The sequence below is a fragment of the Pocillopora verrucosa genome, chromosome 4 (assembly GCF_036669915.1).
Source record: "Pocillopora verrucosa isolate sample1 chromosome 4, ASM3666991v2, whole genome shotgun sequence".
Taxonomy (NCBI): Eukaryota; Metazoa; Cnidaria; class Anthozoa; order Scleractinia; family Pocilloporidae; genus Pocillopora; species Pocillopora verrucosa.
In genome coordinates, this window is record NC_089315.1 from 29,285,543 (window position 1) to 29,301,188 (window position 15,646).

At 37.8% G+C, this 15,646-nt stretch overlaps 1 protein-coding gene and 2 pseudogenes across 1 annotated transcript; 2 read left to right on the plus strand and 1 right to left on the minus strand.

Moving 5' to 3' along the window:
* Nucleotides 1-664: 664 nt before the first annotated feature.
* Nucleotides 665-3,984, minus strand: LOC136280416 (uncharacterized; annotated as a pseudogene).
* A 240-nt stretch (nucleotides 3,985-4,224) lies between these two features.
* On the plus strand, nucleotides 4,225-8,181 carry LOC136280597 (uncharacterized; annotated as a pseudogene).
* A 1,074-nt stretch (nucleotides 8,182-9,255) lies between these two features.
* Nucleotides 9,256-14,783, plus strand: LOC131779134 (secreted acidic protein 1A-like). Its single transcript, XM_059095671.2, has 3 exons — nucleotides 9,256-9,374; nucleotides 13,354-13,814; nucleotides 14,162-14,783. The coding sequence occupies exons 2-3, from the start codon at nucleotides 13,430-13,432 to the stop codon at nucleotides 14,182-14,184; spliced, it is 408 nt and encodes a 135-aa protein (XP_058951654.2). The 5' UTR covers nucleotides 9,256-9,374; nucleotides 13,354-13,429; the 3' UTR covers nucleotides 14,185-14,783.
* The last annotated feature ends 863 nt before the right edge of the window (nucleotides 14,784-15,646 follow it).

A 15,646-nucleotide genomic window follows, 5' to 3' on the forward strand; every position in this document is an offset into this window, starting at 1 on the left:
TACCCAATTCATTGACCAGCTCCCAGTTGGCTTGTTAGCTCAATTGGTAGAGCGCTGCACCGGTATCGCAGAGGTCATGGGTTCAAATCCCGTACGGGCCTGAAATTTTTTTCAGGTCCTACTTACAACTACTAGTTTCAGTAGTGTTCTTAGCTGCGAGGATCTTCTAATTTTTCATCTTTCCACCGCAGTGCAAATATGTGAATTTTCATATATCTAAATCTTGATCTTAGTTTGTTGATGCAGTTTGAGTACCCGCAGATCAGAAAACAGAGGTATAAATACAGAGTAAGGGCAGAGCTCAAGATAATGTGACCGTTCCACATACAATCACATGGAGAAAAGATATATTTAGGTGTCCTTAAACATGGATTAATCCTGTCTTAACTCAGGTTTATTAAGTTCAAGTTGATGTTTAAGTCACTTATACCTAGATTTAAGTTGGACTTAAACCTGGCTTATACTATCTTAAGGCTAAAACTTAATGTAGGTTTAAGTTCACATTAAATGTGTCCAAAACATTCCTGTATGTTTAAGTACTGTTTTATTGAAGTAAACAGAACTTAAACATTTAATGTTGTCAAAGTACCATTTAATGCAAATTAATCTGCTCACAATTTGTTGCTTATTTTAGTTTTGAATCAAATTTGTGAAATCAGTGAAATATTATTGTTTTGTTGTTTCATTACTAAACTGCCACCCACCAGGTCATGTATCACACCAAACAATATATGTTTCAAGTTTGTTTTATTTTAAATTCACTGGTACACATTCTTAAAGCTACTGCCTATTTGTAACTCTTTAACTCCTGGGAGTGATTAACAAGTAACTTCTCCCTAAAATATCCATACCTCATCCAGCAAAGAGATAATGAGAATTCTTGAACTTATGAGGTATAGGTCTTTGTCTTGATCTTACACCAGATTCTCATAACTAAGTTACAGGGAAATATGTAGCAGCTAGAGAGGATAATTACCAATCAGATCTTGGGAGTTAAAGGGTAAAAATGTCACACATACTTAGCTTATTTATGCTTGACAGGAACAAATTTTCCCCATCATAAGTCAATAAATTTAACAATACTTGGAAGAAACTATCCCTGTGATCTAGATGACAATAATTTGTTCTAACAAAACAATTACTCCAGTTTGCCATTAAATACATGATAAATAAATGAATAAAAAGTAGAAAAAGGATTTAGTATTTTTTCAATCACAACTCATTGTTTATCTGCCTGACAGCCCAAAGTCGGCCAGCAGGTGCAGGCCTCTCCGACATGCCACCAACACTCCTTGGCTTAGCCATTGCCCTGGCATGGGGGGTCAAATTATTTTTGTAGGTTCTGTCTAGCCTGGCTTTTGCATTTGTCAAGCTCGTTCTTTCCCACCATAGCTTCTTGGTTACATATCTTGCCAGTTTCTTTTCTTTCTTTACTTTTCACCAGTAATGAAATCTTCTTGCTCCTCATAATCTGATTCTTTGCTGCTCATGTAATCAATGTAAAGGATTTCACAATAATACTGTTTTTCTTTTGGTGTCATAGAAGCTTGTAGCATCTCATAGGATGACTGACGCCTTTCCAGTTTCTAATGGAACAAAAAGCAACAATTCAGTCATTATTTAGTTAATGACCAGACCAAGTTATATCTAGAAAACATATAATTAATTGTCAAATAGAAATACTTTTCTAACTCAAAATGATATCCCACAAAAGAAATAAAATATGAAAATAACAATCAGCAATAAATAGAACTCCCAGAAAAAAATTCATGCTACAAAACAGTACTAAATTAAAGCAAACCCATATTATTTGGTTAACTACCAGCAAGGTTGACTTTCCTAATTAATGTGTATTTGTACACCAGTTGTAAACATACCAGTCCAACATACAGTGTATGACAAATTTGTGCATGGCATTGTTTGATTTTTTGTTGCTGTACATTATCCCACATTGTATTGTGTTTTCAAACTATTATTATGTTGGTACAATGCCATGCACAAATTTGCCATAGTATTGAACAACACTTGTTGTCAAACTGAATTGAAACGTTTGATTCAGAAGCCATGCCTCAGCCACACTATCTTGAAAATTTATTCTTGAATATAAGTTTAGCATGGCAGAAGCAAGACAACTTAGCTAGTCCTTACATTTAGCAAACGCCTGCTCCTTTTGCACCTTTCTTTATGCTCTTCATTTTTCCCTTTTCTTATCCTCTGCTCTCTTTCTTTAGTTGTTTTGAAGTACCGATAGAACTGAGCTGTTGAGTTAAAAACAATAATTATTATCACTGCATGATATCCTAAAATTACAATACAATGACAAGTCTATGTGTATATGTAACATCAGCTTATGGATATATATTATTTAAAAGAATTAATGCTGGTAATATTGTGTTTTCCCTCTCAGTTGTTAAGTTTTCTGTCCAACTTATTGCAGAAAATTTGTTTGATTTTGCACAAGGTAAATGCTTCTTGTTCTAACTTGCACACAACATTAAAACTTGATTCCTGTAATGTAATACCTTCCATTTGTAAGTCAGTCCATAGGCAGCTTTCTCCTCCATGCTCTTTTTTCAATACTTCTTTCTTTTTTGTAAAAATACTCTGGTTTCTCTCTGACTGTGGACTGTAATAAAAACGAGAATATTATTTTTGTTTTAAACAATAGCCAGAGGCAGTTATAATAATATTATTATTATTCAGCCAAAAAAGGAAATAATAATTCAAGTAAAGCAGTTATACAAGAGGGACAATTTTCTAATCACTGCTGGTACAGTGCAGAAGCTACATGCTTTTTACACCTTCAAACTGACATTAGGACTTCTGGTGCTTGGAGAGAATAGATTTCTCAAAACAACAATTTGCATGTATTAATCTATCAGCAACATAATAGTTGAAATGACAGATTCTAAAAGTTTACCCCCTCCTACTCCCAATTTGAATATTTTACACTGGCCCCAGACTCTAAACACTGACCTCACAACAGATAACTAACAGTCCCTTAGAAGAAGCTGGTCAGAGAGAGATTTAGTTCTTGGTGGTAAAGTTTTAATTATAATATCTTGCATGCCATCTCTCTTAGTGCCTTGCTATTTAAACACATCTTATGTATGGTAAAAAAAGAACATACTCCTCATCAATGATGAAACCTTGTATCACTTTTTTTTCTACCATCTTTTTGTAGATGAACCAAAACCGTTTCTGGAAGATAATATGGAAGAACATCACATGTCAAAAGTCACTTCAAACCACAAGCTTGTTTATTTCTTTAATCAGGGTCAGCAGGGTTTTTGGGTAAACAGTACACAGTGGAATTTTTAACTGGGTAAACAGTATTTTTGCTAAATGCTTGCAAAATAGGCACAAGAATTCAGCACAAGGATATTCCAACTTTGTGATAAGCACTAGAACCAACATCTACGCATATTGTGCTTTAAGTTATAAAGCTTTGGGTTTTTGTAGCACCATTTCCCACTGGTGAAGAACATGCATGCTTTCTTCACACTGGTAACATACAGGTTTTCTTATGCTTGTGCCTGTTTCACGATTTAGAAACTTAATAGTGATCTTTCCACACTTCTAAAGCTTAAGTGTCTGAACACGCGTGATGGCCGGAATGGCGGTGTCTTTGAAGACACGTTTTATGCTTCTGATGCACCACAACTGAAAATCTGAAGCACAACTTAATGGTGCTAAAGTTGAAAAAATTTATATCCTTAAAGTAATAAAAGAATATTTACCCTTAAGTCATTTGGAATCACAACATTTGATTCTCTGCGAGAGCTTTTAGAACGTTTGTTTCCTTTTCTTCTTTGCCTGCCCTTCCAGACTCGCAAGTTGGTTCTTCAGCTTTGCATTTTCTTGCTGAAGGACTGCATTCGTATCTTCTAGTTTATTTTGTTCTTTGAGAATCTAATCAATCCTTCTACTCATTCTTTCCATAAGAACAAGCTGTCTCTCTTGAACTGGATCGTTTGCAGCCATCATCCGATTGAGGAAGAATCCAAACACGTGCTCGCAACGAAACGAAACTCGACCGAGTGAACGAACGACAGTGAAAGATCAAACATCGCGCGATTATAGTTTTGGACATTTGATTGGCGTTCATACGGTATTTGTCATGCGCAAAAGGATCTCGGCCTCACTCTGGAGACGAGACATACCGTGTCCTCGATACAAACGCGCGCTTTTCAACGTTCAGTTAGAGATGTCTGGTGACGTTTGCAGTTCAGAGCTGTGCACTTCATGCTCAGAAACCCCGGTTCCCCTGTTCAGCAATAGATGCGACACTTATGGAAAGTCTTTTGTACATTCCTCTTCTTACCGACGACATACAAGAACGCAATGCGCTTCACAATCACGAAAACGCCGTCGAAAACTTTGGATCTCCGATGTAGTTAATGTTGATGAAGAAGAATACTTAGGCCTAGTTCAAACGTCGATCTTTACATGTACCGAACCTAACGTTTCTATTAAGTACATGTAAAGATCGACGTTTGAATCAATTAGGATCGGCAGATTTGTATAGACGTTTGAATCAACTGCCGCTCTTAATTATTCGAGTCGACCCAAATTGCAATTAGGTTCGGTACATGTAAAGATCGACGTTTGAACTAGGCCTTAGGCTGTTGAATACTTCTCAGTGTGAAACCGAAGGTAAAATTTTCTGTTATTGTCTTTTACTATGGGAATCAAGTTACATTCGTTGGTGGTAGCAAACCTGCAAAATTATTATAACACTGGTCATAGACTAAGAAGTTTCAGAAGTGCATTTGTTTTCATTTTGCCAAGCGTCTGTACTGTTGTATAAACCATACAAATGACATAGAACACATCAGATGTAAGTTATGAGTTAATTCCAAAAGCGATCGATCATCCCTTTCTCAAGTACCCAAGGTTGCCACGGTCTTTTATCTTTAAGGTGAAACAGGGAACGTTGAAGATATTGCAAGTCCTGACCTTTTGGAACCAGACTTCATTGATAAAACAGATTGTAATGATAGCAATGAGGTACACTAATTGTTTGAACATTTGTGTTAAGCTACTTTATTTATTAATACAGGGAAAGTAGGTCAAAAATAATGCCTGATTTGCCTTCTTTGGTGCGGAATTGCCATCTACGTCCTTTTTGTGACTTAATTTACTGGCTTTTTTTTTGCCCAGAAATTGCATGAGAAATTATGAAACATAATCTACTGTACTGTCAGGGCTGTCACTAAGTGTGGGCTGGGGTTGGGAATTTTCCCCCACCATCCCAGGTTACTTTAAATTTATACATGAAAACATTGACATTACCAGAATAAACCTGTTTAATACAGATACCTTAGGGACCAAAAGCTTTGTCTGTAATAAGGTGTCTATATTCACTGGTCAGGAACTTTCTGTAAATTAAACCAGCCAAAGGCCATTTAATAAGTGCCATATCATGAACCCTTGGCTACCAATTTTTCTACAGTGATGTATTAATTGATATTAAAAAAAAATGCTGTTAAATTTTACAGGGGCATTCCTTCCATGAGATCTCAGAAAGTGAACCAGAGGATGAACCCAACCCTGAATCCTGTGAGGAAGATGATGACCTTCAAAATGTTGAGGAAAGCTCACTTCATTGGAGTGAAGAGGACCTACAAGGTCTAATGCAGGATTTAAATGAACCCATTCCAGAACAACCATTGTTGAACCGGGTCAATGAACTTATTTGTTGGCTCTGTTGTTTCATCATGTACTGGCAGGTTGTTACCCATGTAAGTGATGCAGCTGTGGAGTGGCTTCTTGCATTTTTGGGAAGGTTTCTTCAGACCTTAAGTTTTGGACTGGACTCTGAGTTTTTCAGTAACTTGATGCTGCTTTTTCCAACTAACATCTACATGTTGCATAGGATTTCAAATTTGAAGAGGGATGAATTTGAAAAATTTGTTGTCTGCTCCAAATGTGCAAAGCTGTATCATTTGGATGAATGCCTTGAAAGAAAGTATGGAACAATTCTCTCAAGGAAGTGCAGTAACATTCTGTTTCCCCAAGGGAAAGCAAAGCACTGGAAGTAAGCTTGTCAATAAAGTTATCCTCAAGAATGGTGCTACTAAGTTTTATCCTTTGAAAGAGCATATTGTTGGAAGAGCATTATTAGTCAACTAGAAAGCATTCTGCAAAGAACAGGAATTCCCGAACTTTGTGAACAGTGGAGAACAAGGCAAGTTGAAGAGTCTGTGCTTAGTGATGTTTATGATGGAGAAGTGTGGAAGAATTTCAAGTGGAAAGATGGTAGTCACTTCTTCAATCTGGAGCGCCGATATGGACTTATGCTAAATGTGGATTGGTTCCAACCATTTAAACGAAGAAGTGATTATTCTGTTGGTGTTATTTATTTTGTTATTATGAACTTACCTCGGTCTCAAAGATTCAAATTTGAGAATGTTATCTTGGGAGGAATCATCCTATCTCTGGAGAGTGAGCCAAAGTTGCATAAATTTTTAGATCCATGTGTGGATGAACTCAATGGACTGTGGAGAGAAGTTTTAATGTCCACCAGCCTTTCTTCTGCTCCACTTAGAGTAATTGCTGCTTTACTTTGTGTTGCAGCAGACATCCCTGCGACGCGTAAAGCCTGTGGCTTTGTGGGACACTCTGCAAATAGAGCATGTTCAAAGTGTTTTAAGCTTTTCATTGGAGGCTTTGGAGAAAAGAAGGACTTCTCAGGATTTCAGAACAGCCTTTCATGGCCCAAGAGGGACAGAGTGAGTCATAACAGGAACTGTGAAAGGCTTAAAGCTGCTAAGAGCCAGTCTGAATATGGCCGGTTGTCACACTTGTATGGTGTCCACTACAGTGCATTATGCAAACTTGGATACTTTGACTGTGTTCAATTTCATGTCATTGATCCAATGCACAATTTGTTTCTTGGAACTTCCAAGTATGTCTTTAAGCTTTGGGCTGAGAATGTACTTAGCAAGGGGCAACTAAAGGAACTAAGTAAGAAGATTGAAGAATTCAATACAGCAACATCCATCGGGAGAATTCCATGGAAAATAGGAACAAATTATGGGAACTATACAGCTGAAGAATGGAAGAATTGGACTCTGACATTTTCCATGTATGCTCTTTATGGAATTATTCCAGACAACCACCTCCGGGTTTGGGAGAGATTTGTTCTGGCATGCAGAATTCTTTGCCAGCCAGTTATCACCAAGCAGGAGATTAAGAAAGCTGATGCTCTGCTAGTGAACTTCTGTAAAGGGATGGAAAAATTGTATGGAAAACAATTTTTGACTTGCAATATGCATCTTCACTGCCACCTACATTCTGTGTTATTGGACTATGGGCCAGTATTTGGCTTTTGGTTATTTTCATTTGAACGTTACAATGGACAAATAGGATCCACACTTACTAACAATCGTTCGGTGGAAATTCAGTTTATGCAAGACTTCGTGAAGGAGCACTATCTAATGCCATCTGCAGGAAATCTACTAACCATTTACCATGAAGAATTCATGCCAATCTTTGATAGATGGGGAGAAAAAAGAACCACTGCATCAACAGAGAGTAAAGTGCAATAGTACTACTTATTGTCTCAGCTAGCCAACTTTGCCAATGTGTTGTGGTATGACAATACCAATATAAGAGTCCCTGCTTCTTACCAAACTGACCTGCTGACATCAGTGGACATTGCTAAATTGTTAATTGTTTACCATGCTTTGTATCCAGAAGAAAGGAACATTGACATTGGTGATCTTCACTTCACCATAAAGAAGTTTCAACCATTTTTGTTGGTGCAGAAAAGTTTGGCTCCAAAGCTGAGTCCAGAACTTTAAGGAGTGCTAAATTACTGGCTTCCTGGCACAGTGCTGAGGGACTGATCAGTGCAACATCTCCATTATCCCCTGGGATAATTGATTACTTCATGTGTCACAAATTAACTGTCAATGGCACAGAAAGAGAGCATTATTTTGCTTGTGTTCAGTGGTTCAAGAAGCATCCCTGGAACCAATGCTTGGGAAGTTTTAATACCCTTTGTGTGTGGGACGTAAATAACTTTGAACCTAGAGCATCGAGCTACTTTTTGCCTGTTTATAGGATACACAGTCTTTTTACTGGAGCTAATTTAACTCTTGACGATGTAAAACTCATGGCAGTTTGCCCTATTCCATGCCGTGCCACTATTTTACCAGCCAGTTATTAACATCAATCTACATTCACATGTCGTTGTTGTTTTTAATATATTTAACAATAAATATTATTCCCCATAGTGGCAGTGGATATTTAATGAGCCGTGAAGTATATACCAAACCAGTGAGATAAAAGAATTATAAATTTATATCTCAGAACACTGCAAAAAAAGTTTTTCACACTTCAGCTTAAGCTGGGAGGTGGATGGCACATGCATGTACTATCCTGAGTTTGAGTAGCCAATCAGAGCATGCGAAAAACACTATCCACTGGTTTGGTATATACTAAAATTATATGGTTTTGAAGAAACGTACCTTATTTGCTCAGGTTAGTCAAATTCCATGTCCAACCACCTTTCTTTAGTGAAACAGTTTCCAACACAAGAAATCAAGTCTCAGGTTCACAATCAACAAACAATTTCATTACCCAAGGAATTGAAAAAGCAATAAAATCAGTAGCGTAAAATATTGTGGCTTTACTAAATACATAATATTAATCTATGATTAATTCATTGAAGGTTGCTGGAGGCTGTTCTCGCATGGTTTCTGGTTCTGGTGAGAGATTATGTCAATAAAGTAGACTTGGTGTACACCAAAAGATTTGATGTGTTTTGAAGGTCCTTAAACACGGCATAAATATTATGATAAATTTAATGTTGTATTTAAGGCTCCTTTAACTAGACCTTAAATCTCCCCAGTAGGTTTAACGTTATATTTAAGGTGGTTTAAAGTAACCTTAAATCTTTCAACGGATTTAAGTACGGTTAAAATGACTTAAACATAGCTTAAATCTCAATGTCGATTTAATTTGCATTTAAGAATGCTTAAACCTCGCTTAAACAAAGGTACAGTTTTAAGTCATGTTTAAGTTTAGTAAACATGGCTTAAATTTGTCGTTGGATTTAATAGTTGTTTAATTTTACTTAAATGACACTAAAATTTGGCATTTCACCCAATGAATATTAACTTAGACTCGTCGAAGAAGTATTTTCCGACAAATTGGCCTTTGGCCATCAATGTTTACCTTCCCCCCTCCCCTCCCCCCCTTTTAAGACCCATGCACATGCACCGGAAGTGGCAGTGGCTTAGTCATCCAAATTTAATAAACGACATGACGGAGTAATTCGGACATCGAAAAGGAAGAAGACTTCATGACATTCGAAATCATCCAAAAGGTATATTATCAGAGAATGAAAGCTACATTCCTTTCTGGTAAGACTTGAAATACACTTTTAACTGTTAGTATACAGTTCGTGTCAGTTTTGTGCCTGTTAAGCTGGCGACGCTATCTGTGAACAAAGTAGCTATCGTTACAGTCCGAAAACAGTTAACTTAAATTTTCGTCTGAGCCAAGCATGTGACTATTGAATATGTAATTCAGATAACAAACTCGCACACTTTTACATCGAAAAGGAAAAGATAATTCCAGTAAACGCAGACTTCATTAGCTTGTGCATTGTGTTCGAGAACTGAAAACAATGACTATGCAATCTTGTAATGCGCACGCAATTTTCCATTTCTGTTTTCGATGATCACGGGATAAATTTTATTCTCATTTTGCGTCTAACTATCAGAGGATATTTATATGAAAATTTAACTAGGTAGGAATTTCTTTACTAAAGAAACGACGAAAGTTTAGGTCGGACTATTATGGACCAACTGTGTTCTTGCTCTCAGACAAACATTATTGAGCGACCACAACAACGTGGGCAATCCATTGCATTTTTTGCAAAATACCCGCGGCAGACTGAGTTAACTTTCCTATCTAGCTATCTATCAGTTTCCTATTGTCATGAAATTCTTGGGTGCTGGTTCTGTTTTACAGCTTTTGATACATATGCCAAATCATAACGATTTCTCATAAGGAACTCTGTTTGAATAAATTTCTATTAATACTAGGAACGAAGAGGTCAATTGCGGTTTGAGGGAGATGGTGTATCATATTCAAGACTAAGAAACTTATAGATAATGCGCGCGCAATTTTAATTTTTGTCTTCAATAATCACGCGATCGATCTTACCCCTATTTTGCTTTTAACTATCATATTGTGAGATACAATTAGCAGTGGGGAAGTTAATTTGGGTAGTTCTATGAAAATTAACCACACTGCTATCTCTTTATCTGGGTAAACGACGAAAGTTTCAATGCGATTATTTCAAGAATATTCTCGCCCGGTCTCTCCTGAAATGACCTTCGACGATCACAGCGATGCACAATTTCCGTTTCTGGAATAGGCTTTTTTTGGAACACCCACTAACAAAGGCCCATTCATTTTAGGGAATGAAAGATCAACAAGAGGCCTAAAAGCGATTTCGTGGGATGCACTAGCCTCTGAACGTAGCATTGAAAGACTCTATGCATAATAGAGACATATTAAAAATCAAAGCTAGCAAGACAAATGATCCTAATGATTGGGCATTATTTAAGAAACAAAGAAATATAACCAATAAGCAAATAGGCTCAGCTAAGCTAGTTTATTACCAAAATAGTTTTAATAAGCACACCAGCGACTCCCGAAAGACCTGGCAGACTATAAACGAGCTAACCTCTCGAAAATCTGGGAAAACGTCAGTGGCGTCACTAAAAGTGAACGGATTAACGATAACTAATCCGTTGGAGCTATCAAACGAATTCAATAACCACTTTGCTAATGTTGGTCCAAAACTTGCCAGTGAGATAAATTGCGATAGTGGTAGCTATCAAATATATCTTACCGCTACAGATAAACGGTTTAAGCTCCAACCCATCAATCCAAATAAAGTATTTTCACTTTTAAATAAACTAGACAAGTCAAAGGCAACGGGCCTTGACAAAATATCTGCTAGGTTGGTCAGGGAATGTGCTGATCTTATTTGTGTGCCGATATGTGATATTTTCAATCAATCTATTGACCAAGGGACGTTCCCAGATGACTGGAAATATGCAAGGGTTTCCCCTCTTTAGAAACAGGGTAACCGCGGTGATGTAAACAATTACCGCCCGATATCGGTGATTCCAATTGTGGCGAAGGCGTTTGAAAGGATAGTTTATGAACAGTTTTATGCCTATTAGAAAGAGCACGATATTCTATGTCAAAATCAGTCAGGTTTTCGTGCTAATCATTCAATTGTAACAGCTTTGTTGGAAGCGACAGATTCTTGGGCCTATGACATTGATAACAGGAAAATCAATGGAGTCATTTTTCTGGATTTGAAGAAAGCCTCTGACACTGTTGATCATCAGATTCTTCTATCGAAACTAAACTATTATGGTATACATGGCAAATCTTTCAAACGGTTTCAGTCATATCTAGAAAACTGTACACAAAAATGCTCTGTGAACGGGTCGCTTTCCAATAGCTACTCACTGACATGCGGCGTCCCTCAAGGGACCATCCTCGGTCCATTATTGTTCTTATTATATATTAACGATCTTCCAAATTGCTTATCAAATTGTAAACCAAGAATGTACGCTGACGACACGCACCTTACATATGCGGGCAGTAATCTTGAGAATGTTCAGTTTTGTCTAAATGAAGACCTAGCAAACGTTTTCAACCGGCTACAAGCAAACAAACTTACATTGAACATGACCAAAACCGAATTCATGCTAATAGGGTCGAGGCAGAGACTGAATACTCTCACAGCTTCACCAACAATTACAATGAACAATACTATGGTGAGCCAGGTTACGGCTACGAAATCGCTTGGTGTAATAATAGATGATAAACTCGATTGGCATAGTCACATCGAAAAATTAACCAAAAAGATCGCCTCTGGTATCGGGGCCCTAAAGCGAATTAGGCACCTGATCCCAGCATCAACCTTACATCTCGTTTACCAAGCCTTAGTAAAACCTCACTTTGATTACTGTGACATTGTTTGGGGTAACTGTGGGAAAACGCTACGAGACAAACTGCAGAAATTGCAGAATAGAGCAGCCCGTGTGTTGACATTCTCTAACTATGATGCTGATGCAACTGAGCTACTCGAGTTTTTAAGGTGGAAAAATCTTACACGCCAGCAGGAAATTCACAAAGCCACCATGATGTCTAGATGTCTGTTCAAAGTTTACGTGGCGTGACTCTGCTTATGATCTCAGGGACTCTGAAAATAAGCTCAATGTTCCATTACCGCGCACTAATTATTACCGAAAAAGCTTTAGCTACAATGGCGCCACATTATGGAACAGTCTACCATGCGATATAAGGAACACAGAGTCTCTGGGGGTATTTAAACGTAAGATCAATGACATTCTTTAAGTCTAACGCACGGCACTCACGGAAAACAGCTTTTAGTGTTATAGTATATAGTTTGAGTTTTAAATATTCTAGCGTATGTGATATGTATTTTTTAGGCTGATGAATTGACCGTGTTTAAATAAAAATAAAATGAAATGAAATGAAATGAAAAATCCATTGAAAGGAGTTGTGCAGTCACAGTCTGCCATGATTCAGACTCAGTTAGATCGGCCGAAGAAACCACTGTAGAAAATTTTAGTGTTCTAGAAACCGTGACTGTTTTTGTAGTTGAAAATAGCGAAGAGTCGCTGCTCAAAAACCTTTGGATTTTTCTGAAACAAACAGCGACTCCACCTCCTGATCTCCTCGTGTTTCTCATCGCCTATTTCATCCCTCCTACGAGCAACAGCTCGGTGAAAACAATTTCCATCTCCGCTGACAAAGACTTCTCTCCTTTGAGCCGTAATTTGTTTTTAAAAAACGTCAAGAAGTACGAAAACAGGCTGTAACTGTTACAATAGAATTCCAATCTTGACCCAATTATGACCTAACTGATGTCCAAATTTTGCGAAGCGAGCAAGCTGCAAAATACGATACCTGAGTTATTCAGGAATGACGAAATCAGTCCTAAAACCAAAATCTAAACTTGGCCATTAGTGTTCAAACTCAAAAATCGCCCTGGTTGGCCTTATTGTCCCACTTGCCCCGAGGTAATTTGCTGTACGTGCCATTCGATTGGCTTTCGGTCAGATTATGTTGTGAAATATTTAATTTCGTGCCATTTATGTGGCCAAATCTTAATATTTATACCTTTTATATAATTAAGCAGGAACAGTGTTTGATGCGAAAATTACTTAGGAGGTATGGTCCGTTTTGTCTCAAAAATCAAGAGTGAGGCTTTTACTTAGCGTTTTTTCTTAGTTCCTAACAATTTTCCTTTTTTTTTTTTTCTCTTCTTTTCTTCCTGTATAGGCTTGTCATGAGCACCATCTAACAACCAAAAAGACTAGTTATTAGCTTTGGCGGCATAACTGTGATCGTGAAGAAAATGATAATCATAATCGTTATAACGGGGATGAATAATAGGTTAGTGATAGCAGTGATAGTGATCGTTCGCGACGGTCATGACGGTGGCGGGGGTGATAGTGACGACGGTGACGGTAGTGATGATGATGATGACATTGACGACGATAGCAATGATAGTGGTGGTGAGGACAACAATGACGATGATGATGTTGACGACGATGATGAAGAGGATGACCATGATGAGGATAAGGATGATGCCAATGACGGTGATGATGATGATGATGACGATGACGATGATGATGATGCCGATGGCGGTGATGAGGATGATGACGGTAATGATGACGATGATCATGTGGAAGATGATGATAATAATAATGGCGGTAGCGGCCTTTACACATATATACCTGGTAAGTGTTGGACCTTGTCATAATCTCTCAGCCGAGCAACACTGGTTCACTTTTAACTGGAAGCCCCCTGACACAAAGGACTGATTTAGTATCTTTACGCCTTTCCAACGAGGTGTGCAATTTTCTTCTGGCAGTAGATCACTTTAATTTATATAAAGATGATCAACAAATGCTGTTTAGATCATTTCGAAAACAAATTTATTTGCTTACCTGGCATTCAAAGTGAGGAAGCATGTTAAGTTAGTTGCTTGCGAACATACACACCAATTTTTTTATTTTATTTTTATTAAATTCCATAGAAACTCCATCTTATCTAACGATCTTTGTACTTTTTGAATAAACTCCAGATTCCGTACAATGGAGAGACTGACAGAGGAAGACCGTGCAAGCCTTCCGTCAGTGGCACTGATAAAGACGTAGTAAGTTAGAGAATTTTCAACCTTGACTGCAGAGCCTCAAGTTTTCTCATCGCGGATTAAAAGCGGGAAAAATAACAGGAATAAGCAGGGTGAAGGAAAATTTTCATTTTCAATGAAGTTCTGACTGAATGAGCTATTGAGCAGCGCGTATGATCGTTGTCATATTCATTGTGGGTCCCGCTTGAAGTGATAAGTGACTCGAGAAAATTATGTAATATAGAAGTAAACGTAAAAAGCATCCTGCAACAAGTATAACGATTTTGTAAATATCTATAAATGGTCTCATAATCTTAACTGTAGTTGCATTAAACTTTAACTCCGTAAATGTTGCTCGACGTAAAAATGTTCTCATTGTCACGGGTTACTGATAATCGGGGCACAAATTTAAGTACTTCAGCTTGCAAAAACGTTCCCATTGACGCTGCGCATGAGCGAAGAGGTCTTCGTATTTGGGGCCCGCGGGAGATGTGATAGGCTACGTATAGCCGTACCCTCCCCCGCAAGGTGAAACGGAAGCGTGAAAACAACAAGTTACATAATTTTGCATAAATTAGAGTACGTCACAGAACACGATTAAAGACGTTCCCTCGCTTCACCTTGATGGGGGGGGGGGGGGGAAGGGTACGGCTACACGTAGGCTAGCGATGTAAGCGCCAATGAGAACTTGCTCGCAAGCTGAAATTTGAGTTAGTTTTCTAAGACGGACTCGAATTTGGAAAATAAACCAATATGCATTACGATGGTATACCTTACGATTCAAAACTGCGAACAATTTATTAATGAAAAGGTGGTTTGTTTAAACATCATCAACCGATCTGATTTCTTCGACACAACTTGTCATCTTGGAGACATAGTAATAGGCTATGAGCATTCTGCCAAACGAGAGGCTCAAGTCAGCGAGCGATGTGAGCGTGCGAGAGGTCTGTGAGGGGTCTAGTCTTCAGACCCGTCGTTTAGTCGCACGTGCCCTAACGTTATCATAGTGCACGCCTGATCGTGGGTTGACAAAATAATGTAACTGTAACATAACAATATAGACATAAGAACATACAAAAAAAGGAAACCGGATCTTTTCTCTATCTCGATTTTTCTGATTTGTTTTTGCCCTTAAGTCACGACTTCGCAAATGTGACCCAGACAAAGAATGTCGTCAGACAAAGAATGTCGTCTGGCGAAAATTCTAAGAAATTTTTTTTTCGGATTCCTCTTACTACTGAAGTGCTTTTTGCAAATAAATGAGAGATCTAAACAAATTTTCTATAGAAAAACTCCATAAAATACCGGAAGTAGTGGAACAATCAACCGCTAAACCCTTTCAAATAATGCATTACAGAAACCATATCTATGCCTTATCTGTTAAAATCCCTCTCCTATCATAAACCTCTTCCTTGTGAAAGTTAACATCATCATTCA